The sequence below is a fragment of the Numida meleagris genome, chromosome 2 (genome assembly GCF_002078875.1).
Source record: "Numida meleagris isolate 19003 breed g44 Domestic line chromosome 2, NumMel1.0, whole genome shotgun sequence".
Classification (NCBI taxonomy): Eukaryota; Metazoa; Chordata; class Aves; order Galliformes; family Numididae; genus Numida; species Numida meleagris.
In genome coordinates this window covers 109,211,552-109,238,582 of record NC_034410.1, presented here as the reverse complement: position 1 = coordinate 109,238,582, position 27,031 = coordinate 109,211,552, and the positions used below count along the sequence as shown (strand labels likewise).

At 36.9% G+C, this 27,031-nt stretch overlaps 1 protein-coding gene across 8 annotated transcripts in view; it reads right to left on the bottom strand.

Annotated features, from left to right (window-relative positions):
• The window catches only part of LOC110394957 (lipoxygenase homology domain-containing protein 1), a 207,494-nt gene that overhangs the window by 27,276 nt on the left and 153,187 nt on the right, over window positions 1-27,031 (bottom strand). For all 8 annotated transcript variants that reach the window (XM_021389041.1, XM_021389040.1, XM_021389039.1 and 5 more), the window contains 6 exons: window positions 26,781-26,913; window positions 23,209-23,348; window positions 17,755-18,007; window positions 12,034-12,275; window positions 9,423-9,549; window positions 7,729-7,877 (listed from right to left, as the gene is read on the bottom strand). In XM_021389041.1, coding sequence (XP_021244716.1) covers window positions 7,729-7,877; window positions 9,423-9,549; window positions 12,034-12,275; window positions 17,755-18,007; window positions 23,209-23,348; window positions 26,781-26,913 — 1,044 coding nt within the window. The remainder of the gene's footprint in view (window positions 1-7,728; window positions 7,878-9,422; window positions 9,550-12,033; window positions 12,276-17,754; window positions 18,008-23,208; window positions 23,349-26,780; window positions 26,914-27,031) is intronic.

Here is a 27,031-nt window from a genome sequence, read left to right as displayed (position 1 = left end):
AATTCAGATGGTCTTACATGGAATTTGCGCAGAATAATCTTAAAACTATTCGTGTGTACAGCCCACTAAATGTTCTTAACTAACACTTTCCAGAGAAAGATTTCTCCAAGACTGAGAAGCTGAGGCAGGCACCATGAGAGCCTGCATCATATACCTTTTATCACCCAGGAGAGCTCATCTTCCAAAACCAGAATTGACACTTTTTGTATTTTTCAGGTAGTAAAAGAAACATTGAAAAATTCCTTAGAAACAATCACGCTAGCAACACTTCCAAACTACTGAAAATTTAATTGTTGTTAACTTCCTTTCAGATTGTCTTTGAATGTTTCTTTTCATCCCTGGACCTATGTTCTGAACATTTCCTTGTAATCTATAATCCAGTTTGGCTTTATTCAGTGTTCTTCAGTGTCAGTGCTAGCAACACATCAGCCTGTAGCAGTTGCAACAGCTCTTGTAACAGAAGAAACATTAGAACAAACACTATGCAATATTTACCTTTAAAAATGTCAATCATTTTATAGGCTCAGTATTGAGAGCTGATGGTTGGTTAACGACGATATTCCCAGCAGAACTGAAAATGGCGAGTCAAGACACACCATATGCTTAATTTCATCAACCTTTATGCACAAGTGATTTGCCATACTGCTAATGTTACATCATTTTAACAGGCTTTTATTGGTAAAGAAGTTACTGTCTAGATAAAGAACCATTTCCATTAAGCTTAGAAAACTTATTGATTTTCTGCCTGATTATTTTGATCTCCCTTGTTAATCTGGAGAAATTCCACTGAAGTCAAAACAGTTTCAGAACTGAGAGGCAAAATAAAAGCCCCAATAACACTGAACCTGAATCAGAAAGAGCACCTGAAAAGTGTCTGAACATTCCTGTAGAAGAAAAGAAAGAGAAAAATGTATTTTGCTGATACATCACTTTTCAGACTCAGGTTACATGTCCTCTTCCAGCTATGCTGAACTGAACTGCACCATCCTGTCCCAAATGTCTGCTTATTCCTATCTCCTCTTAAATGGAGATGATCACCAGCTTAGCTGTGCCACCATAACCACAAAATCAGCTTGTCTACAGCCAAATTTTATCAACATAGATCAAATAGAAAAGCCCAAACCATTACTAACATTCATTGTTTAAACTAAAAAATGTTTGAATGCACGTCACTATACCTGCAGACTTAAGGGATGGAAACATTGGCTAAACAGTAGCAATAGCAAGCACTGATTGCAGTAAGCTTTCTGAAAAAATAAACAATACATCTAACTGTGACCTCAGCATCTTGCAATCTCTGTTCTTTGCAATTGTAAAAAGCCAAACCTGAACTTACTCCTAAATTCAATCATTTTTGCAGGCAATTTTTTTCCTTTATGCAAAATTCTCATCTGGAAATTCATTAAAAAACTTTACATGAAAAAAAATGAAATGTTCAAATTACAGAGAATGCATAATCTGAGGTTTCTGATACCCTAGAATTATCATGATTTATCCATTTTCAAAAAGATCAGTTAAAAGTAAATGAAAGAAGTAGTAAAAATAAATAAATAAGTAGGTAGATAGAGAACAGAAGGACTGATAAATAGATAAAAATAACCACACAAAAATTGACCTTATGTTAATTCGGTTACTATATCTGAAACAAAATCTTCTTGAAACAGTATCAGTATGCATAGAACAGCAACAGGAATAAGGAAAAATAGTATAATAATCAGCAGATATAACAATTCAACTAAGTTGTAAAAGGCATTTCATCCAGAATACCAGTAAAACAAGCTTAATAAAATGCAACATGATTGCTACAGAGAGCTGTGTTATCAGCTATATCTTGATTTGTAAACATATATCATTTCACACAAAAGAAATAATAATAATAAAAAAAACACACATACAAAATTTAATACAAATTCAAACCCATCAGGATCTGATGCAGCCTGATTTTTGGACTCAGTAACAGTCCAGGTTTGAGATCTCATTTGACAAGTAAAGAAAATAGAGTTAATATGATTTTCTTCAGCCTTATGAACCCATTTGATTGTATAATGTTTTGATTAAGACAGCATAACCAAAATTCAGATGACTCAAGCTGGGTGGGCTCAAGCTGACTGATAAAGGGAAAAAAGAGTGTCTAACTTGGTAAGTCTGCAACTGCAGCTGTAAGTGGAGAGCATTTTCAAGCAGATTTTGAAGAGAGGCAAGATCATAAGCCTGTGCTTTTTAATGTTTTTATGAGTTAGCTGCAGGAAAACAAGATTTTAGAGAAGATGTAAAAACAATTGCTAATTATGACACTTGAAGAAGGAGGGTGTTAAACTAAAGAGTCCTATGAAAAGATTTGTGGGAGTTAATAAATCACTGGAAAGCCTACCTTTCAGTGACTTAAGTATATAAATGACTAATCTATTTAAGTTGTCAAAAACAAGTACAGAGATTTTATTATTGTCCTAAATACTGTCATAGATGGCAGAAATTTGCTGCAAGAGGGCTTTCCAAGCTGAGTCAAAAGTGCATCAAAATTCAGTGCTTAAGAAGTTAAAGACTGACTGATTTAGACACAAGATACTGTGAATCTTTAAAAAAAAAAGATGTCTAAGCTCTGAAACAACTTTTCTACTAGACAAGCCATCAGAAGCTGTTAAATCTGAAAATTTGAATTAGATATGTTTTTAAACCATTAACTTTCAATAAAGTTAATTTAGTTCGTGCTGCACTGAGTAAAAGTGGCCAAATACATTGATCGCAGAAAAATGCAGGCTTATACTGGCAGTAACTCTTCTGAAATTTATGATAAATCAAGCTAATAGTCAGTTGCATTTTATTTTAAAATTATCTTTTTTACTAAATAAAAATTAAATAAATGCTACGTAGAACTCATCCACCTAATTTTGTCTATCTAAAAAACAAATCTATGTAAGCCAATTTGTTAATTTCAGTGTTATTTAGAGAAAGCATCAGGCACCACCCAAGGATATTTCATTTAATTTTTAAGATAAATATCAAAAAAAAAAATTAAGAAGGTTGCCACCTCCTAGAAACTCTTGAGTTCCTCCATTTCTGCAGAAGAAACTCAAATCATCATGTTAGAACAAATGTGCACATAAATGTGCAGGGAACAAAAGCTGTGATGATGGATTTCATTTTAAGAAATGTAACATTCATTTTTGAGCTCTATGTAGACAGAGAACAGCCCCACAAGTAAATAATTTTAGAGTAAATTAATTTCTAACACTTCTTAATTTTTGGCACCGGAGCTTTACATATCTTCTTGCTGTGAAAGAATATATATATGTAAAAAAATAGTTATTCACACACCTCTAATCCAATGCTCTGTGTTACTTAGAATATCCTGAGTTGGAAGAAACCCACAGCATCATTGAGACCAACTGGCTTCTCATAGAACCACCCAAAATTCAAACTCTCTGTGTGAGAGCATTGCCCAAACGCTCCTTGAACTCTGTCAGCTCGGTGCTGTGCCCACTGCCCTGGGCAGCCTGTTCCATGCCCACCGCTGCCCCTCCCCTGACACAGCTCTATGCCGTTCCCTCGGGCCCTGTTGCTGTTACCGGAGATCACAGCTCAGTGCTGCCCCTCCGCTCCCTGTGAGGAGCTGTAGGCCACCATGAGCAGCCTCCTCTGCTCTGTGCTGAACAAACCAACAGACTTCAGCCACTCTTCATATGCTTTGCCCTCTTAAGACCTTCAACATCTTTGTAGCCTTCCTTTCAAGACTCTCTAGTAGTTTTATGTCCTTCTTATACTGCGGTGCCCAAACCTGCACCCAATGCTTGAGGTGAGGCCACATAGCAGAGCAGAGCAGACAATCCCTTCCTTCATCCAGCTGGCAGTGATGGGCCTCCAGAGCATGGTTTATGCTTTTCTCCTCACTATTTCCAACAATCTCCACAAGTCTTTCCTTCTGTACTACCATATCTTGGACAGAAGCCTGTCACTATGATTAATACATTTGGGCCAACGGCATTTTGCAATCATTTAATCATCATGTCAGGTATGCTTTCCATAAGAGAATGGTTTATCTGCATTTATACAATGGTATTATTCTTGACACAATGTGGACACTTCAGACCAATTTCAACTTCCTCAGAGTGGCCACAGTATTCTTTCTCCCATTCATGACCTTTCTCAGTGTATTCTTTTGCTCAGATTTTTTCCTGAAGTCATTTTTTTTAAATTGCCAATGTTTAATCTGTAAGTGAGTATGGAAATGGAACACCAACAGTCACCTCTCTCTGACAATTTTTGTATGTGCTGCAGTTACCATGGTACCAACCTGAGCAGTTGATGTCTAAATATAGGGCAGAATAAAGGATATATCTCTTCAACAACTAATAGAATGAAGTAAAAATTCATAGAGATTTTACAGTTTCAGTAACACAGAATACGTAATACTGGCCACTTTCTTCACACAGATATTAAAATACTTAAATATCAGTCATAAGATATTCAGTGTAGCTTACTGCTTTGATACAATTGAACTGAAAAAAGCCACATTCTCAGAGAGGGAATTTACGAATAACTCAGATATAGGATAGTACATACAGCAAGTTTAACAAAGACCGCCTAAAAGAAGCATGAAGAATTTCATTAGCTGCAAAACATTGGGTACCAGAAGCAAAGGGGAAATACGGTAAGACTGAGGTGATTTCACACAACTGGGACTTGATTTTTACAAAATGTCTGCACTGAGAATACTTGGTTCAAGAAAGTGTTTGTAGCAGGTAACATTTATCAGAATTGAACTGACTCATGAAGTATGAATAAATAGTATTAGGGATTCATGAAACCTGAACTGCATGAAGAAACATGCCACAATTGCTTTGCCTGCCCTTGTAGTTTTTTGGAGAACATCAAACAAGGCATCAATGTCACAGAAATTTGAAAGAATACACCTCTGAAAGCACTTGTCCTCACACTCATTTGCCTGAGTAGATCACTGGAAGCTCAGCCATCTTGGTGATGGAGTTACTCTTTCAGACCTGGGGTGAACCACAGGAGTTTCCTGGTGAATTAAAAATTTCATGCACAGTACGTTATCTAATGGTTCTCCAGTGTTTTTACAGATGTATGTATGGACTTTGGTAAGATATAAAATAACTTTTCAGATATACAAAGCAAATACAGCCTTTTACTATCTTGCAACTCAACTCATGTAAATAAAAAAGATCTGCTAAATGAGATAAGTATATCCCCAATTCTCTGCAAAGTCCTCTGCATATTTAAATGTTTCTATGCATTTCTGCATTGCTAAGCTGTTGTTTGTAGAAGCGCTGACATTCTATGAGACTAACACCATATTTCAATGTGATTTCTAACAGAAACACTGTTCCAGTTCACTAGCTGTTACTGTATAGTCAGGGGAAAAATTATTGCAAAGAAAAGCACATTTTAAAATGTCAGAACAACTGTTAAGATTCAGAATGCAAATTCCATGTCTGTTATATGCCAAAATCCCCCAAACCACCAAGTCCAGATTCTCTGACTGCAGGGGTGCTCAGCACAATATGTGATTGGGCTGGTACAAAAAGAGACATTCTACACTTGAGAGTCTTTTTAGAGATTACTTATAACGGGAAGAAAACATTGGGAAATTTCCAAGAACTGCCATGAACAAAATGTTGCTGCAAAGGCAGGAGTCTTGCTTGCAGAAACAATTCATTCTTTCTCAATTAAACAAATACCTCTAGATTTAGAATTCTGTTTTCTCTATTAGTTATCTACAAGCAATTTCTTTTTAGTCCATAAAATATTCCTATGCTAATATCTACTTATAAATATAATATGTTGTATTCACATACTGTTCATATTAAATGTCAAGTAAGGAAAGAAGAGATGGGTACATGCCAGCTTACCCTCTTACTCTGTAAAATAAAAATTCTGTGCTATTCAAACAGTGTAAGAGTATTCTTCAGGTTATCTTTGTAGTTAATTTCTGGGGAGGATTTCTACATGCGCCTTCCCGGTCCTCTTTAAAAATTTCATTGCTCACTCATGGAGTTAAGATTTAAGGAGAAATCCAATAAAACTTACATTAAACTAACTACTCGATGAGAGTAAAAAGGATTGCAGCTCTAAAATCCAATGACTCAGATAAAGCTTTTCAATAAACCATAATCTGAATTTCAAAATTAGGGAAGACAAATGTGGCTTTTAAAAACTGAGCACCCTCATCCACAGCTATTTAGTCTCTTACAAATAAAGATTTAAACTCTATCACCTCTCTCATGAGCAAGCATGTAAAATAGGTCAAATCCAGCAAGGTAATGACCCCCTTCAACTCTCATCGAATTCATGAGACTGGGAGTAGACAGGAGCTGAGCTCCTAACCCCACATCATGTCTGTGCTGTGGCTATTTAGGCTGATTTGCAAACTTGCTTTTTTAGAAAAACAATCATTCATTTTGGCAGCTGGCACTAGCAGAAGGAAGTAGTTTACTGTATGCTTGATATTTCTAATTCAAAAGACTATAATTGAGTACTCAGTAAGAGTTCACAAAAGTATAATTGTGTGCATTGAAAATAGGTAGCACCATCTATTGTAAAATCTGCTCAGCATTTCTTGTAAGAATCTAGTGTTTCTTTTCTAAATTTTAGCTATTGCAACTGAATTTTTCTGTTGCAAATGTTTATTTCAGGATATATAATTTTTTATGTTATAAACCTCAAATTTGTATTAAAATAAAGACCTGCAGAAAATACAAACACTGTTAAAAACCATAGTGATCTTTTCAGCCCTCTACCCAGGGCTTCCAACTTTGACTTTGTGTCAAAGGACTTTCAGCTGTAAATCTGCCCACATTTCTACAGAAAGGTTAATAGGTAAATTCTCTCTAATTTCTGTTTGTGCTGACAGTGCTACAGGGAAATGCATCTCTAACAGCTATGCATGTCTTTGGTCTACATCTATGAGCTGCACAGTGAAGAAATGACTCTCTTTATGGACCTAAGTAATCTACGGAGGGCAGTAGTTGACTATCTGCAGAAGGAGCAAGAGCCAGACTAAGAGGCAGGCTGGCAGTGAACAAGCCTTTCCATAGCTCCTCCATGGAAAGGAGCCTCAATATGAAGACAGGCAAGGGAAAAAAAGAGGTATCAAAGGAAACATCTCTTATTTACTTTGGTTGAAACTCCAGTGACATCCCACCCCTGCACGCAGAGCAGAGAGTGCACTTCTATTTAACTTGTACTGGCAAAAACACACAGAAGAGAGACCAAGATATTACAATGCAAAAGATTTTTCAACATTCTGGCCATAGGTATTTGGGGGCAAGGATGTGCACAGACAGGTCTGGGATGTTTCAAGCAACTGCTGGCATTGCCAGCTTGTCTCCTTCCAGCTGCACCAAGGAATCTAGATGACCTCCAGAGGTCCCTTCCAACCCCTACAATTCTGTGATTCTGTGAAACGTAGTTTCTTTGAGTTTATTGTCAAATAAATAGTCAGGAAAACAATTGGCATGTAACCAAAGACCTTCAGTTTGCAAAACTGAACTTAAAAATACTTGATATAATCACTTCACTGCTTTTCAGTATTGTTAGCATCAGTTACATAAGTGTCACTGTCTTGCTCTTAAGATTTTTTCACACACACTTACAATCAAAGAGTATTGCAAACTGCACTTTGTAGATTCTATCCTACTACCATTAAGTCCATATGTATTGGACTGGACTACGAAAGTACAAAATATGATAGAGAAATAATAAGCATACCTTTCCTTCGGTGAAGTTGTCATCTCCTTTTCTGATTAACTTTCGTTTACCAGTATCTCCCAAAATGCCTTGCAGCATGACATACACATCTGCATCAGTTCCTGACCCAGGGAATGCTCCCGTGGTGATATGGAGAACATAGCTTTTCACTATTTGGAAAAACAGATGAAAGGTTTAACAAAATGTAATCAGTTTTTAAAATATGCTATTTAATAAATTGCTATTATGCACTTAATTTCTTGTCCTACCCAAAGTGATCAAGAGGTCAAACAGTATTACAATGCCTGGAAAAGAACGTAGAAGCATTGTAATAAAAAATTATGAACTACTATATAACAAATAATAAGCTAAAAAGTTTCTTAAAGAAAAAATGAACACGTTCCACATTTTTTTATAAAAACACATAAATAATACTCTACCACATGCTTGTATATACTAATAAAGAACACTCCTTCATGTAACAGTTCCTAGGCTATGGACAGCAATAAATATCTGAAAAGCACATCTCTTCTCCATGTCTCATTGCATTGAAATTAAGCTGAACTCCATCAGAGGGATGATGACTTTCGCATTTTCTGTGGATCATAGTCCAGCCCGTGGCTGGCTGCTCTACCACAGTACCAGTTGCAGTTATTGGCCTCAGCAGACAATTTCAAGAAATACTATGTATTCTCTGATGAATCTCACAACTCATCAGTTGGGCATATCCTGGCTGACCATGTTAATTTCCTGGTTGTAGACCCAGAGAAACGCACAGCATACTGGTGGTTTGGCCCCCAAAACAGAAAGAACATCACCAAAACTTCTGATTGAAAAAGAGAAAAAAATGGGGAAAAAGTAAGAAAACAGCACCTTTCCTAATTTTTAATGCTTATTAGAAAGAGAAGTATTTGTGAAGGCTTATATACTTGTGCTTCTTCAGAAAAAAAAAAAAGTGAAAGTATTTAAAAGGCAAAGTGCCTTTCCAGAGAATACCCCAGCAGTACTCTTCTCAAATTCAAATTCAAGGAGCTTCTGTTCAAGTGCTTTTCTTGAGACTAGATTTAAAAGCACTAAAAAAAAAAAAAAAAAAAAAAAAAAAAAGAAAGAAAGGAATACACAGATTTCTTGGGATATTGATCTAATCCCTTAGCTCCCGGGAAACCCTTAAAGGTGATTGGGATATTGTCATGGTAGAATGTCCATTCAGAACAGGAGCTTATGCATTCTTCACTAGCTTTGGCATCAAATCCCCAAAGAAACACAAAACTAATGAAAGCAATCTGGTCTTGAGGTGATCAAGGCATAACTCACATAAAGGAATTTCATGATGTATAAATACAGTGTCACTGAAGAATGCATGATCAGCTTCTGCTGTAAGGGGCAATGACTTCCTTATCTGACATTACAGTACAAGAGTTATTTTCTCTGGATTTCCTGTACTTCCTTTGAGAGAGAACCAGATAATATTACTGAGAAAAAGCAGAACCCTGACAACTGTTCAAAACATTTAATATTTTTAATGCTGCATGCTTTCTCTTTTACATGTCCCATGATCTCAGTCTTGGAATGCAAAAAGCACATCTAACTATGGGAACTGAACTTCTTTTTAAAAAGTGAATACAAATTATCTACTAAATCCTTCGGGCAGCCTTGAAAATCCTAGCCATCATAACTGGCCATATCTTTTCCAGTGTTTCTGATTTGTAACAAACCTGCTGGAAAAGGAGAATTGACTCTGAGAACTGGAAGCTCAGCCACTCTTTCTCCTTTATCATCTGCAAAGTTGCGGCAAAATGGAAATTCCAGAAGATTTTTACTTACTCTGTGTTGAAGCTTTACCTTAACAAAGAAGAAGAAATAAATTCAACATGTCTCTTGCTCTAGAGCAAACTACAGCAAGACATACTACTGTAAAGTACTGAGAATGAACACACAGTCTCACACACAGTGTCAATTATAGGAAATAATTTTGTCTAAAATTTTTTTTTTTCCAAAGTAATTTTTAAAAGAGAAGAAACAAATTTTTGGAAGAGTTCAAAAAGCTTTCTTTATGTATCTATTCATGCAGCGTATGGAAGAAAAGAAGTGTTGTTATGCCCATTTCAGCTTGTGATAAATGTCAATAAGTTCTAACATGTTTTTATGGCAGAATGTTTTCTCATTCTGAGTAATTGGAGAAAGAAAATGTGTTTCTGGGAAAAGCTGAAAATTTGAAATCAAGCACCTTTATGGCATGTATATGTCTGTACATATGCATCATATGAAATAAATATTACTGAATATTTTGAATGTCTGTGACATATATGTAAATGTATATAAAGAAATGAAAGGGTGATACTGAGCTAAGCAGATTAGTCCTATTAAAAGGAAAGAGATTTTAATAATGAGGCTTCTTGTACTATTACACTACCAGTGACACAAATAGATAAAAGTTCATTTTTCTAAACTATTTAAAGATAGAACTGAGAAAATATTTGAAAATATGTCTCAGGAAGAAACCTCATTTTGAACAGAACACAGAAAATTCACTCATTCATTCATTTGCGACCTAACACTTTATCATTTAAAAATGACATAACTCAGTAAGATCAAATACTTTTGTTTCATAACTGTCGCTGGGAGATTGTAGCACGACCTTCATCTTCTGAAGACGCCTATTATTTTTCATGATGACAGACATATTGAAGAGATTTTTTTTTTAAATGAAGTATAAAATATAACTATATCCCTTTTACACTAACATCTATATTCCTGAACAGTTTCTTGAAAATCAGGTTTCATTTACTGTGTTTTATTTCTTCAAGAGTTGAAAGGCAAGAATAAAGATGCATTTCTTCAGAAACAAAGCATATCTTTTTATTTGCTTATTTATTAATTTTGTCCCAGACATTATTTTACAATGATTTTATTTTCCTCCAAAAATTCAAGGGAGTTACTTTGCAGTTATGGTTCTAATTTGAATTCTGATTCTAAATATGGAATTCAACCATTTGAAGCACCTGCTTGTGATAAAAGGTGGAAATCTCAGCCTCTATGTGAGAAAAGACTTGTATAATCAAAATAAAATGGCATACAAATGACCATCGTGCAGTGTAAATCCAACTGGAAGTGCAAATAGATTGATAACTTGTCTTTAACACTAATTATTGTCTGCAATCTCTTATAACAACCAAGTAATTTCATACAAGGATTCAACCTGTTCTGCTATGGAATACATGGAATAACAGGAAATACGTTCCTAAAACTCCTGTAAGTTTGTATTGTCTTTCTCTTTCTTGTCCTATCTGAAAAAATCTACATATTTTCTTTTTCTATATAAATTCTGTTGATATTTTTTCCTAACTCTTCTTTGAGTCCTTGTCATTAGCTAATGAAGTAAAGCAGATTAATAGATATCACTGCAACTGCTAAATTTCTGTTCTGAATTTTTTTCAGTGATCCACCATCTCCAAGAAGTAGTTTTAATTTTGTTGAGGTATTTGTTAGATAATTATTTCATCTGGCTATGAAGATGAAATTAACAACCTGACTACCAGTTAAATGTCAGGGGGATCAGTTCTCTATTTAACAGCATGTAACAAAGATTAAAATCCTTTTTTTCTCCATTTTTTTAAACGAGAACAAAATATAAGTATTAATGGGATAAAGTGTGGCTGCATATCTATTTTCCCTGTTTAAGAAGGTAAAGATACTTCTTGTATAGTAAAATGCCACAGTAAATTTCAGTATGATGTCAGATTTTAGCTTCAGCATCCTAGACATCAGAAGAAAGATTGTCACTTTTGCTATTCACTTCTTTTTTTCCACATGTCAACATAAATGGCAGATGTTTTCATCAAAAGGCATTTCTGGTGTCTCGCTTAATTGTTTGCCATGGATCACTGGGTCCACAACATGTAACAGTCAGTTTGGAATTATGTAAATACTGCAATGCATGCCAGTGGCTCCAGTTCCAAAGTGAGACCATAAGATGTGGTAATGGCAAATCTGTGTACATATCATCCAGAAATCTTCCTAAATTTACATGCTTTTTGTTATCCAAAGCTATTCTAATAAACGTTTTGAATATTCTGCAAATGTATCACTCTACAAGCATTGTTACCAGATCCACTTCTTCTTGTAATAAAAAAATATGTAAGTTCAAAAGGAACTGGAAACTGGAAGTACTAACCACAGAATATGAAAAAGACAATCTTACAAGAAATACCTGAACTATTAGCCCTGCCTGTGGCAGGGAGATTGGAACTTGATGATCCTTAGGGTCCCTTCCAACCTTAGCCATTCTATGATTCTATTTTTGCTTTAGTTTTTATTTTTTTTTACCTCATGGCAATGCCAAGACTCTCCTTCTCCAGCTTCTTCAATTTCAAGGCGTACTTTAAATATAGTAGTGAATTTCTTATTTAATTCAATTGAAGTCTCATAAACTTGATTTTTTTTAAGGGATCCTTTTGGGAATATGATTGAAGAACAGATACCTTTTTCACCACAAACAGTTAGAGACATTTTAGGATTTGTGGAACTAGAAGAAATATCACTAGTTGTGACAAAGACATCCCAAGTCCCTGTTGAAGAAAAACAGTAAAAAAAAAAATTAATGGGTGTGCTGAATATCCAAAATAATACATACATTTGTAACAGGCTGTTAGTGAATGACTAGCAAGCCATTCTCATCTTTGCACTGAGCTAGTCTCGAAACAGAACAGATTCACTCATTATCATTGATATATTGCACATACCAAGAAACAGATTTGGACATCAGCCTTTCTGCAGTGATAGCTGACTCTTTAGAGATGGAACAGTCCAGAAGAACTAGGCAAATAAGACCGCCTGCTCCCTATCAGAGACTGAAGAGCCTTGCCAGTTCAATGACATTTTTCAGCCTATAATTGTTTCCTCTGATAATTTCAATCTTTTTCTCACTAATTGCTGCTCAAAACCAGCATATTTTTTACTACATAGCACTGGATATCAGGTTTGCCTTTGATCCAGGATAGTAACTGTTTGCATTTAAACTTCTTGAGGAGCTACTTAAACTAGATTTTTAAAATTTGCTACATATAAACAAGATGCTGATAAACTGGTTCAGTGCTTGAAATTTGATATTAAAATTATCATGCCAACAAAGCATAAAACCTTATGGATTTCTTTTATAAAGAAGTGATGTTTGCTTAGACTAGAAATAGTCCCATGTAACAGTGCAGTGCTTTGCCAACTTTAGGTACACAGAAAACACTCAAACCTAGCAATTTTACTTTAGGAAAAATATTGAAAAATTATCTTCACAGAATCAAAGAATGGTTAAGATTAGAAGGGATCTCTGAAGCTCATCTGGTCCAACCTGTGCTCAAGCAGGGACATTCAGAGCAGGGTGCCTGGGCCCATGTCTAGGCATCTTCTGAAGATCTCCAATAAGGAGACTCCACAGCCTCTCTGGGCAACCTGTGCCCATACAGAAAGAAGTGCTTCCTGATGTTCATTGGGAAATTCTTGTGATTCAGTTTGTGCCCATTTCTTCTTCTCCTGACACTGGGCACCACCAAGAACAGAATGGTTCCATCATCTTTGCACTCTCTTTGAGGTATTTATACACCTTGATAAGATTGCCCCTGAGCATCCTCTTCTCCAGGTTAAACAACCCCAACTCTCCAAGCTTCTCCTCATAGAAGGAATTCTCCACTCCCTTGATCACCTTGATGGCCCTACGTTGGACTCTTTCCAGTATGTCAGTGTCTCTCTTGTACTGGGGGTGGAGCAGGACTGGACCCAGTACTCCAGGTGCAGTCTCACCAACACTAAGTAGAGAGGAAGAATCAAGTGTCTTGACCTACCTGCTATTTTTTATCTAATGAAGCCAAGAATACTGTTAGCCTTCTTAGCAGCAAGGGCACGTTGCTAACTCATGTTCAGCAGTTTGTGTCCACTGCCTCTTGTTTTGTCAGCAGGTACTTATTGAAAATAAATAATAACTCATGTTCGAACTAAAGGTTTGGTTTGAAGCACTTAGTCTTTTAAATATTCCATATGAATTAACTGTCACCTAGAGGCCTATAAACACTGCAGACTGATAGCAGGTAGACTCCCGAATAGCCTTTGCATCTCTATACCAAATGGAGATGCTGATATATTTAGCTAAATTTGCAATCAGCAAGACAGTTATCAAGATCAGATACTTACACTCTCAAAAAATCACACTAGCTTTAAAATGCTCATTCGTGTTAATAGTTTATATGGAAAAATCAGGGCTATCAAAAACCTGCTTTCCATTTCTAAAGAATCCCTGACTTCTACAGAAGGATTTTGGTCACCTGGGTTGGTGTAGAACTGATCATGATCAACTGAGCTCTGTTTATGCAAAGTGAGCCAAAGTAGGGATTTAATATTTACAAATATTTATAAATATTTTGTAAACTGGGAGTATTTTATATTGAGTAATGGAAACAGTGATTTTCTTTGTCCTGTAAAGTCTTGCTTTCTAACCACAACCAGCAAAACTTTATCTCCTTGTACAAATTAATTTAAATAAAACCTTGCTAATTTACAGCAGAAGAGAATTTATGTCATGAATTCAAGACCCTGTGAAGGTAGAAAAACAGCACTCTTCTAAAATAACCATAAATTATGATTTTATTTGTAGTCATAAATAGCTACCAATTTCAGGTTTGTGAACATTAAATACAAATGAAAACAATGACAACCATGAAAAATAATGGAAGTGAAATGAAAATTAACAATATCACCTGTGACATAACCCAAAATACTTTTAGCACTGGAGTACTGAAATATTAAGACTTTAAGCTATTGATGTATATCTGCCTAGGAACAATGGGTGGAAGGACTATCTATACTGGATCATACAACACCTTACTCTGCTATTACATCTATATCGTACAATCTCTTTGATAAATTTGTCAAGATCCAGTTTAAAAGCAGCTTCATTACGCTTCTTTTATTCTCTGTAGTTAAGTCTAAGAGAGAACCAAGCTAAAAAATTTCTTCTCCAAAAGAGAGATCAGGCACTGGAAAAAGCTGCCCAGGGAGGTGATGGAGTCATCATCCCTGGTGGTGTTCAATAAATGTTCGGATGTTGTACTAAGGGGCATGGTTTAGTGGTGAAATATTGGTGGTAGGTGGATGGTTGGACTGGATGATCTTGGAGGTCTTTTCCAGCCTTACTGATTCTATGATTCATTTTTATGTCAACTGTATCCCTTAGTTTAAAGTTTTTTTAAGAGTTTAACTCTTTTTTTTCCATCTTGATATGAAAGCCCCTATTAATATGATAGATCACAACTGTGTCCATTTTCAACCTTAAATTTGCTAGTCTAAATACATAAAGTTTTTTTCAATATCCATTCACAAAAAGCCTTGCCATATCCCCAGACGTCTTTACATCTATTCTATTTTGAACAAGTTTTTCTTGAGAAAGGTGGTCATAATCATACACGGCATTCCAAGGAGAAACATCACTGCTTCTTTGTACAGAGGCATTAATTCTTCTTTGCCTTTACTGATAATGATCCCATACATTGTAAGGTTACAATGACTACACTCACAGCCATATCATATTCCTTTCTCAAAATTATTCCATGATCATACAAAAAAAAACACGTATTTCCCCTACTGATGTCTTTGTGAAGTACTCTTGTAGCAGAAATAATTACAAGGTGTACCAATACGATACAGTTTTTGCAGTCTTAGCTACTACTTAGTTCATAATTTCCAATAAAATCAATGGAAATTAGGAACCTGTACCAGAATAAAGAGCTTACATACTTAGTTGAATTTGAACCTAATTTTGTTCAAGATTTGTGTTATTTCATTCCATTGCTTTCCTCCAGTTCTCAAAGTTTACCCTTCAGCACCTTCATCCTCCTGTCAACACCCACAGCTTTATAGCATGAACAGATTTTATTAGCATATTCACTCTCCCTTATCTAGCTCTTTACAATTATTTCTTTTACTACTTCTTTCTAATTTCTAATTTCTAATTACCTAATAATTTCTCATAAAGCAAATACAATTCAGTACTGACATTTACACAGATTAAATGTCATTATATTTCTCTTATTGGGGAAGACTTCTTAAAAGTATCAACTTCGTCTTACAATTTATCATTTGTGCACTCATTTCTTTTATTTCCTATTTGCCTCTGCTATCCTAACCACTTAAAGTTTTCTATTTTCAGATGGAGATATTACCTTTGTTATTTACAAGTTGTATTTCTCATTGCCATAGAATTATTTTATAACCTCACTACTTCTGCCACTTCTTTTTCCCTGTTCTTTCAATATTTTAGACTAAAGACTGCTAATGTTGTCGCTGACTGCATGAAACTCAAACTATATTTGCATTTCATATCTGGCCATTTCCAGTAACTTCATTCCCACTAGTAGTTTTTGATTTTGCTTCCCTTGCGCACATCATGGGTGCTGAATGAAAACAGACATAAAGTATTTGATTTGTTTAGGGATTTTACCTACATCATCTTCAGACCTACTTTATTGTTCCTGCATAGTCATCTATTTTTCCACAGTCTTTTTTGTAAGTAAATGGTTGAAGAACCTTTACTATTTGTTTTAATTCCTTTATAAAATCTGTCTCAGTCTGACATTTAGTTAAGTCCTATTGTATCCGTATACTTTCTGAACCCTAAGGTATAGTACTCTTTGCTGATCAGCCTTATTTCTAAATTCCTTATAGGCTCTCTACTTATCTGTAATATTTTTCCTAAGAGTGTTATATACACAGACCAGAACTGATGTGGAATAGATTCAAAATTGAATATAAATAATCATAGACTAAAAAATATTAGTCAATCTACACTCAAATTTTTGAGGACTATGGGCGTGTGAGAAGCAGAGGACGGTGGAAGTTTTTTTACATACCTACATTCAGATACTAGAAAAGGTTGCAAGATTTCTCACACCTTTTAAATTGTCAGTGAAAAGAGAACTGACAGACTCTGGCTTCTGCTCTAAATAACCCTTAGAAGAAGCCTGCCTCGCTCTGTGGATTATGTAGGGCACCTATGGAATTCTTGCAGTATTGTAGTACAGTAATTCCTTATTTTGAAATTGACATTACTCTAGTTGTTCATCTAGCTTATCTTTCCACATTACTCTGTCCTTCTGTTGTCTCTGTAACAGTATTCTTGTATTTCCTTAAATGATATGAAATATTTGTTACTGACCAAGGTACAGGCAGCTGAATATAAGAATATATACTACGACCATGTCTGCAACAATATAAAACTCTAAACATAAAATGGAATAACCATGAACATAGAAATCAACTATGGACAACGTACAAAATTATTGATTTAGAAAACCAATTCACATCTTCAGATTAGTTAAACTTCACATAGTTTAGTCTACCACTTCTGAGTCAAATTGCATAAATGGACCCAAAACAACATTTTACACCTCTTCAAAAAATGACAAGATGTGTCAGAGAGTTAATAAATCCAGTCCCATGGCAAAGAGTAAAAAACTTATCAGGTTTTCAGTGTTGACATTATTTTGGAATTTTGGTCCTTTCTAAATCAAATTGAAGAGGATACTGGGTCCAGGTCAACTGTTTGCAAAAACTCATGCCATTTAAGTGAAAATGAAAATTGCAAATAAAAGCAAATGCTTTCTGCAAACATATGAACGTAGGGGAAAGTCTCATTCTGCTATAAGAATTTTTGTATCTCTTCTTGAGATTTCATCACTGTTGTAGGAGCCTTCTGCTCTGCATTGATTGCCATATGGAACAACCTACCTCGTTCTGCTTCAGCTTTCTTCAAGCCTCAACTAAACACACACTTCATTGCTCCCATTCACTTCATCTCTCCTTTCCGCTTTAGGCTTTCTTACTTCAACATTATAATTCTACCTACCAGGTCTGGAAGTGTTGGGAGAGAGAGTTTGAGAGATACAACTCATATTAAAGCTATTTTATTTCTGTATTTTGGTTTTAGTCTTTAAAATAACCTGAAAAATAACATGAATTATGACAAAAACAAAAAGCAGAAGGAAATTCGATGATTTTCAGTCTTACCATGAATCTTTTCTGTCAGCATTCCATTCCTGACTTTTCCAAGAAGTCTCAACATTCGTTCCATCTGTGCATCACCAACTCCACTGTCTAACCATTGCTGGCACAGAAATATATATTGGCTATCAGTCTTGCCTGATTCATGGATGACAATTCGGTCCAAGTAGCATCCAGCTCCATAACCGACATTATTGTGCTCAACAAGCACTTTGCTTAACTGTCCAAGGTCTACTGCTCTCACCTCAGAGACACTGACCTGAGAAGGTAAAGGTAAAATCAATTGCATTAATCTGATAAAACTATATATTTCAGCTTTTATCTTTAAGAGCATGTTTGGAAAGACATACTCTTTTCAATACTGAAATACCTTTTCATTTCTGACAGAAAAGATATTCTGATATTTTGACATTTATATTTGGAGACCTTATTTAGAAAATGTGGATCCTTGAATGTATGCATTTTCCCTTTTTCATTATTACTGCATCCCAGGCTGCATTAGGAAAAGTATCTCACTAGTACACTGGAAAGAAACCACAGATTTTACAGAAGTCTCATGAAACTTCAGTCAGTTCCTCGTAATTGAATCAAAGGGAGTCCTCAAAACTTCAGGATTGGTTTTATAAAATTGAACTTCGTTTAAGTAAGTCATTTTATTCTAAAAAACGTCAAAGTACTTTATATTCTGAGTTATACCATTTGAAAAAATGTTGTACTATTAAAGTCTGAACTGAAACACTGATAATGTTGATGACTATGCAAACAAAGGATGATACTGACATTAGAAACTATAAGTAAGGCTGTGCACGCATACTGGCAAGAATTGATGTGCTCTTAGGATGTAAATAGACATCTGTTTAAATATTGCTACAGCTACTAGCAAACAAAAGCTAAATGGCAACTGCGCTAGTGCATGTTGGGATGAATAAATTATGTGAGTGAGAGAATGAATGTGTTCTGTGCAAGAGAAATACAAGTGGGTGGGTAGATACATGGGCATGTGTGTGGGTGACATTAAAAAAAATGCAGATGGATAGTAGAAACAGACGCTGTAATTTTCATTTGTTGCCAACCAATTTGCCACCAGGCAGGAAAAAGCATGACAATCAGAAAGCAACAAAAAAGAGATGATTTTTAAAAATTATCATGTCATCTGGTCCATTCCCCTGGCTGTGTGGGACTATTTTCTACAATATGGTCAGAAAAAGAAAACATCAGAGTTATTCTTCCTATCACAGCCTTAGAGCTTCCATTATTACCTCGTTATATCCATGAATGCACATGCATCCCAGAATAAGATATAGGTGGGAGAAATGTCTTGTAAATAACTTTCTGGTAGCACTCATTGCTTTTTAATTTTATTCTTTATAATTCCAAGCCAAATATAATTTTCTTGTCAGTCTACATGACCTTTGACTTAGAGGAAATAGCCTGTATTGCTAATATTCATGTTCTTTCACAGTTAACTGTCTGAAAAAGGAACCTATCATTAGTCTCATTCTTTGTGATGATAATTAACAGTCATTAGACAACAGTGGTCATAATCACTCATTGTTATCAATGAATTCTCATAATAATACGTTAAACTGCCTACTCCTTCAGTATTAGCAAGAATGCACTTTTGGTTGATGCCATTACATTTCTTTTTTTTTTTCTATTCAGTATAAAGGCATTTGGAACTGCATTAAATACACTACTGGGAGTGTAATTAATGAATGCCTACAGAATTTTATTTAAATTGCTTTACTTTAGATGGAGAGTTAGCTAGTCAAAATTACAATGCCCACTTATTTAACCCATTAAACTGGTGAAAAAGTTAGACATATGATTACTTGAATGAATGCAAACTAGCTGTCCTTTCTACAGTCATATATTTGCTTATACTTTGTGATAATTTTCTGTCTTCCAAGTTTTTCCTTATATTCCAGTCTTTATCAGTCAAGAGAAACCCTTTTTCCTCATATCTCCAGTTTCCTTAACTTTGTCTTCTTTGCCCATCCACTCCATATTTTTCAGGAATATTGTCTGTCAGTACTATTTGCCCTTTACATCTCTTCCTTCCACCTCTTAGATACTGTCACTAAAACCTCATTCCAACATTTTTATAAACGTACTTCCTAAAAAAAGAACATAATACTGTTAGTAGTATGTCAGATCACAGATGCATCTAGTACTGTTACCAACAGTTGCCCATAGTATTTTCCTAGGGAAGAGCTGAGAAAGAGGGCAGATATAGAGAATTCTTAAATATAAACTCTCCCAGGTTTTAGCACTTTGTGGTTCAGAGATTTCCTGAGCAAGAAGTTGCGCCTTTGCACTTAACAATTGTTTTCCATTAAAATCATAGAATTGTAGGGGTTGGAAGGGACCTCTGGAGATCATCTAATTCAACTTCCCTGTTAAAGAAGGTTGCCTACAGTATGTTGTACAGGAAAGCACCCATACAGGTTTTGAATATCTCCAGAGAAGGATACTCCACAACCTCTCTGGGCAGCCCACTCCAGTGCTCTGTCACTTTCATTGTTAAGTTTTTTCCTATGTTCATATGTGCAATAGCTCTTTGCACCAACATGAATTTTACCATCTGCAACATCTTGTGGCAGAAAGGAAGACAAATTAATTATACACAGTGTAAAAATCCACCTCTTTTCGTTTTGAACTTGCCACCTGCAGTTTTCATTTAATGTTCTTGAGTTTTCGTATCTCATGAAAAAGTAGAATTACTCATTTTCTCATTTTACTTTTCTTGTCTTTCTATCCCTTCCTCTCAACATCCCTTTTCCAGGCCAAGCAGTACTTGCTTGTTTAATCATTCCTTGAATGAAAGATGCTTCGTATCACTTAATTTTCTTTTTGTACATCTTAAGCAAATGAATCAGTAGAAGGCACTGCATTTATTATGCATCCACACAAGAGAACTTACCTGAGGCATTACTGTATATTCTACTTTGCCAGAGGAAGCTGGGGGTTGGGCTCAAAGGGATGTAGTAAATGGGGTTACATCAAGCTGGCAACAGCTCACTAGTTGGGTTCCCCAGGGCTCCATTATGGGGTCAGTTCTCTTTAACACTTATAAATGACCTGGATGCTGTGCTCAATCGCATACTAAGTAAGTTTGTAGATGACACTAAACTGGGAGGAGCTGTTGACTCCCTCAAGGGTGAACAGGCCCCGTAGGGCTATTACAGGCAAATCAGAGGGCTGGGCAATCACCAATGGCATGAAACTTAACAAGTGCAAGTGCTGGATTCTGCATCTGTAATGGGACAATCCAGGAAATATGTGTGCAGACAGGGGAAAGAGAGGTTGGCGAGCAGTCCTGTGGAAAGGGATCTGGTTGTTCTGGTTGATGGAAAGTTGAATCTGAGTCAGCACTGTGCTCTGCCAAACAAAAGGGCCAGGGTGCATCAGGCCCAGCACTGCCAGCAGGTGAGGGAATGGACTGTCCTGCCCTGCTCTGCACTGTGCTGTCTCACCTTAAGCACTGGGTACAGGCTTGGGCACCACAACGTGAGAAGAATGTTAAACTATTAGAGAGCATACAAAGGAAGGCTACAAAGATGATGAAAGGCCTAGTGGGCAAGACGTATGAGGAGTGGCTGAAGTCCCCTGGTTTGTCCAGCCCAGAGAAGAGGATGCTGAGAGGAGGCTTCATGACGTCCTTCAGCTTAATATTCTGTATTAACATTCAGCTTGAAACTGCTACATTAATTGATTCTTTTAAGGTATCTTTTCCAGGATATGTCACAGACTACGTACGGTTTTGTCCTTTATTAATTCTTCCCATTGCCTGTAGTACTATCACCCACTTAATTAAGACCACAAACTTTTTCCTGTATTTTAATAATACAGTTTGTACTGAGGCAGCCGTATACTGCAAAGAGTGAAATAAAAAAACAACCAAACCAAACAAAAACAAAACAAAACAAAAAACCCAGGTAGACTAGCATGTAGGTGTTCTGTATGCTATTGAATGCTATGCTATATCACACAGACCATTCATAGCAAGTTGTCTGAATACAAAACCTAGAGCTGAGCTAACAGATCCCTGACAAGGAAGAAAAAAGAGTAGAGGAGTCAGAATAAATATACATGCAAGTGTAATTAGGATGATAAACGCATGTTCTTCCAAATATTACATATTTAGCTGACAATCACTACAGGCCAGGACAGCAGCCTGGTGAGTATATACTATTCTTTTCCTGTTTATATACTCTTACCCAGAAATCAGCATTTTGCTGCCAGCAGAAATAAGAGCCTGGACCGTGGAAATTTTTGTGGTAAACTGCTATGGTCAATCTACTATTATTTTAGACTTGAAAAAATATTTTTACATGGTAACACAAATAAAGGAAAACATATCTAAGGGTCAAGCTAGCAAAGCAGTGGAGCAGACTGCCTAGGAACGTTATGCCACCTCAGTCATGAGAGATCTTAAGAAAAGGTATGAAACAAGTATAGAGGAACCTATTTTATCGTATAGAGGATTCTGTTTTATCATACAGAGATAACTGAAAGGTGTATTTAAGATCCTATCTAGTCATATCCACGTTGATTCCAGAGTATGCATTAATATGTTATGTAGATAGATGTTATCATTTATATTGTAATTGGCAAAGGTTAACCAAAAATTCTCTCCTAGTGTTTATCTTGAGCTGTAACAGTAACTTTACAAGCAGTTTCACTTGTTTATGATTATATTTATAAATTGGTTATTTAATATATGAAAGCTAACGCATTTAAAATCTCTTTTCCACCAATATCAGGACATATTTTTTACACAGTAGATTTTAAAGAAGAATTTACAAAAAAGAGCCCTGATATTCTGATATAACTTTCCTAAACAACTTAAAAATCTAAGCCTCAGAATTTTATATATCATTGGGTCTAATTTCAGCTTCTAATCATGAAGTCATAGAATAATAAAATCATAGAATTATTTAGGTTGGAAGGGACCTTAAAGCTCATCCAGTTCCAAACTCCTGCCATGTGCAGGGCTGCCTCCAACCAGCTCAGTCTGCCCAGGGCCCCATCCAACCTGGCCTTGAATGCCTCCAGGGATGGGGCACCCACAGCTTCTCTGGGCAGCCTGTGCCAGTGCCTCACCACCCTCTGAGTAAAGAATTTCCTCCTAACATCTAACCTAAATTGCCCCTCTTTCCATTTAAAACCATTCTCCTTTGTCTCATCACTATCAGATGGTATAAAAAGAACAGTTTACTAAGAACAGTTACTGATGGTTTATGACTTTTCAATCTATTGCGTCTTGAACTATTCTTACTCTACAATCCAAATTCAAGTAAATTATCCATACTTAGTAAATAACACACATTTTCCACAGGTTACAATAGTGTAACATCAGTGCTTGTACTTGACAACAGAAAAGAAATATGTCTGTGAAAGAAAGCAATAAAAAGAAACATTTTAAAAAACAGTTAAGAAACATAGCTAACTACTAACCTGTCCTTTTTCAAAACATGATTTTCTTAGTCTCCTTTTGCAGGAATCTCCCTGCTCTCCAAATATAGTTATAAATATGTCTGCATCAGTCCCTGATGCAGGCAATGTTCCCGTATGAACACTGATTGAGTAAAGAACTTCTGTCATGAAAAATCAGAGACACAAAAACATTACCAAATCAGTGTATTTAGCAGTGTAATTACCAGTCATTATAAAACAGGATATCCTAGGTGAAAGGTTACTTTCAAGACCAAGAAATGAAGTTTTTGTTTTTGACATTAATGTTTTGCCTGAGTTTCTAACTTTGTTAACTATCTCACAACACAGTACACCATTAGAGATGATATGTCCTTCATGAATCAATACAATATCCCATGCTTGCTATTATAAATGAACAAAGCACTTTCTTGGAGTCTTATCCAGCGGTCACTGAAATCAACAGAAAGAATATCAATCATTATGTGAGGCATTTAACAAGCCTTGAATCCTTGTAGATTAGTGTTCTTAAATTCAGATAGGATATACCAATGTAATCATAGAATCACAGAATCATAGAATCATAGAATGGCCTGGGTTGAAAAGGACCTCAAAGTGCAGGGTCGCCAACCACTAGACCAGGCTGCCCAGAGCCACATCCAGTCTGGCCTTGAATGCCTCCAGGGATGGGGCATCCACAACCTCCTTAGGCAACCTGTTCCAGCGTGTCACCACCCTCTGAGTGAAAAACCTCCTCCGAATATCTAACCTAAATCTCCCCTATCTCAGTTTATAACCATTCCCCCTTGTCCTATCGCTATCTACCCTCACAAACAATCGATCCCCCTCCTGTTTATACGCTCCCTTCAAGTACTGGAAGCCCACCGTGAGGTCTCCCTGGAGCCTTCTCTTCTCCAAACTAAACAAGCCCAGTTCCCTCAACTTTTCTTCATAGCAGAGGTGCTCCAGCCCTCTGATCATCTTGGTCGCCCTCCTCTGAACTCTTTCCAAGAGCTCCACGTCCTTCTTGTGCTGGGGGCCCCAGGCCTGGACACAGTACTCCAGATGGGGCCTCACAAGAGCCGAGTAGAGGGGGACCACCACCTCCCTCTCCCTGCTGACCACTCCTCTTTTAATGCAGCCCAGAACATAGTTGGTCCTGCAGGCCACCAGTGCACACTGCTGGCTCATGTCCAGCTTCTCATCCACCAGGACCTCCAAGTCCTTTTCCGCAGGGCTGCTTTCGAGTACTTCTTCCCCGAGGTTGTATAAATACCTGGGATTGCCCTGGCCCAAGTGCAGCACCCTGCATTTGGCCTTGTTGAACCTCATTACGTTCTCATGGGCCCACTTGTCCAGCCTGTCCAGGTCCCTCTGGATGGCTTCCCTTCCTTCCAATGTATCAACTGCACCGCTCAGCTTGGTGTCATCTGCAAACTTGCTGAGGGTGCACTCGATTCCATCGTCTATGTCATTGATAAAGACATTGAAGAGCACCAATCCCAGGACTGAGCCTTGGAGGACACCACTCGTGACCAGCCTCCACCCTGACATAGAACCATTTATCACAACCCTTTGGCTGTGTCCAGCCAATCATTTCTTAATCCACTGAACAGTCCATCTTTCAAATCCTTACCTCTCCAATTTAGAGAGAAGGATGTGATGAGGGACCCTGTCAAAGGCTTTGGAGAAGTCCAGGTAGATGACATCCATCGCCCTCCTCCCATCCACCGATGCTGTCACTTCATCGTAGAAGGCCACCAGATTGGTCAGGCAAGATCTACCCTTGGTGAAGCCATGCTGGCTGTCTCGGATCACCTCCTTGTCACGTATGTGCCTTAACATGTCTTCTAGGAGGATCTGCTCCATGATCTTCCCAGGCACAGAGGTGAGGCTCACCAGCCTGTAGTTCTCTGGGTCATCCTTTCTCCCTTTCTTAAAAATGGGAGTAATGTTTCCCTTTCTCCAGTCACCGGGAACTTCACTGGACAGCCATGATTTTTCAAATATGATGGAGAGCGGCTCGGCAACCACATCAGCCGTCTCTCTCAGAACCCTAGGATGGATATCATCCAGCCCCATGGACTTCCACACATTCAGTTTCATGAGGAGGTCTTGAACTTGTTCCACTGTTACGGGGGGACAGAATAAACTCCTCTCACCCACACCTTGAGGTTCAGGGTCCTGGCAGACACGGGGAGCCTGACCACCAGTGAAGACCGAGGCAAAGCACTTATTGAGCACCTCAGCTTTTCCCATGTCTGAGGAAGCCACTTCTCCATCCTCATTTAGCAGAGGGGGAACACTCTCCTTGACCTGTCTTCTCTTGCCTATGTACTTGTAGAACCCCTTCTTGTTATTTTTCACATCCCTAGCCAAGTTTAGCTCTACCTGTGCCTTGGCTTTCCTGATCCTATCTCTACACATGCGGACAACAGCCCTATACTCCTCCCAGGCTACACAACCCTGCTTCCACTTCACATACATTTCTCTCTTTTCCCTCAGTTTAAGCTGCAGGTCCTTGCTCAGCCATGCCAGTCGCCCGCCTCCTCTGCTCGATTTCTTTTCCTGGGGAATGGAGAGCTCTTGCGCTCTCAGGAGGGTGTCCTTAAAGAGCGGCCAGCTCTGCTCTGTTCCTACACCCTTAAGAACAGTTTCCCAGGGGACATCGTACCATAGAATAAACACAGATAGAACACAGATGAAATATACTATTTGTTTTGGATCAGCTGCATTCTGTTTTAGTCTGGCACTCTGATAATTATGTCCACCATTAATTAACCTGTTCAGGAGAAATGGTGACCATCAATTAATCTGTTAAGGGTCAACATTTATTTGGATACACATTACTGTTATTATTGTTCAACACAAAGGACAGCTTGCCATGACTTTTGCTGATGAGTTATATAGTACATATGGCTTGAGACAGTAGACAGAGGATTTTTTTCTAAATGGCTTCTGTGAACAACATGAAGATTTTAATGTTATAACAGACTATTAAGATCAAGTTAGGTGGCAAATGCAAAGTATTTTAACTAAGAAGACAGAGTATAATGAATGAGTATTCTTTGCTAAATATTGTTTGCAATGTAATCAGAACAAAGGAAAATTTTATCATATTTTCAAATACAGTGATTAAATGAAACAGAGTCTTGCTGGAGCAGAAAAGGGATTCGAAGAAAATCTCAACAATGTTTTTCTTTTCTTTCTGTGAATCATGCCATTATGAATATACACGTGCCTTTGTTTTTGACACAATTTTGTCCCTCACCTTGTGTAAATCAGTCTTTTTCTGAACATTTTAGTAGACATATACTAATTGCACTTTGCAGTTTTCAGACTTTCAGATTAGTACTTAGACTAGTGAAAACAAAATGACAGTTGCTTTAAAACAGATAAAAAATATATGCACAATTCATGTTATTAAGGACTCTGACATTCTGACAGAATGTTTAAAAATAATTCCGAGTGATACTTTTCATTATAAAATGCTTTATAGTCTTGCTGATTGTGCTCATTCCATTAGGTAGTTCACAACTTTGTATGAGTGTGTTTATGTATTTCCTTATGTATTCACTCTTTGTTCAGCAGCATACCTCTGAGTGGTGCCTTGTCTGGTCTGACTGCTGCAAGCTCTGTCACAGTCTCAGATCCATCTTCTCCAAACAGGCACTGTGTGTCAGTGGGAAAGCTCAACTCCTGCTTAGTGTCCAGATCTTTCAGCCGAAGCTGCAGGAAAAAGTAGAAACACATCTGCTTCTCTGAAATATTTTGTTTTTTATTTCCACTCCCAAAGAAACCGTCCTTCTTCCTATTTTTAACTCACATGCTCTCTTTGTAAAGATAC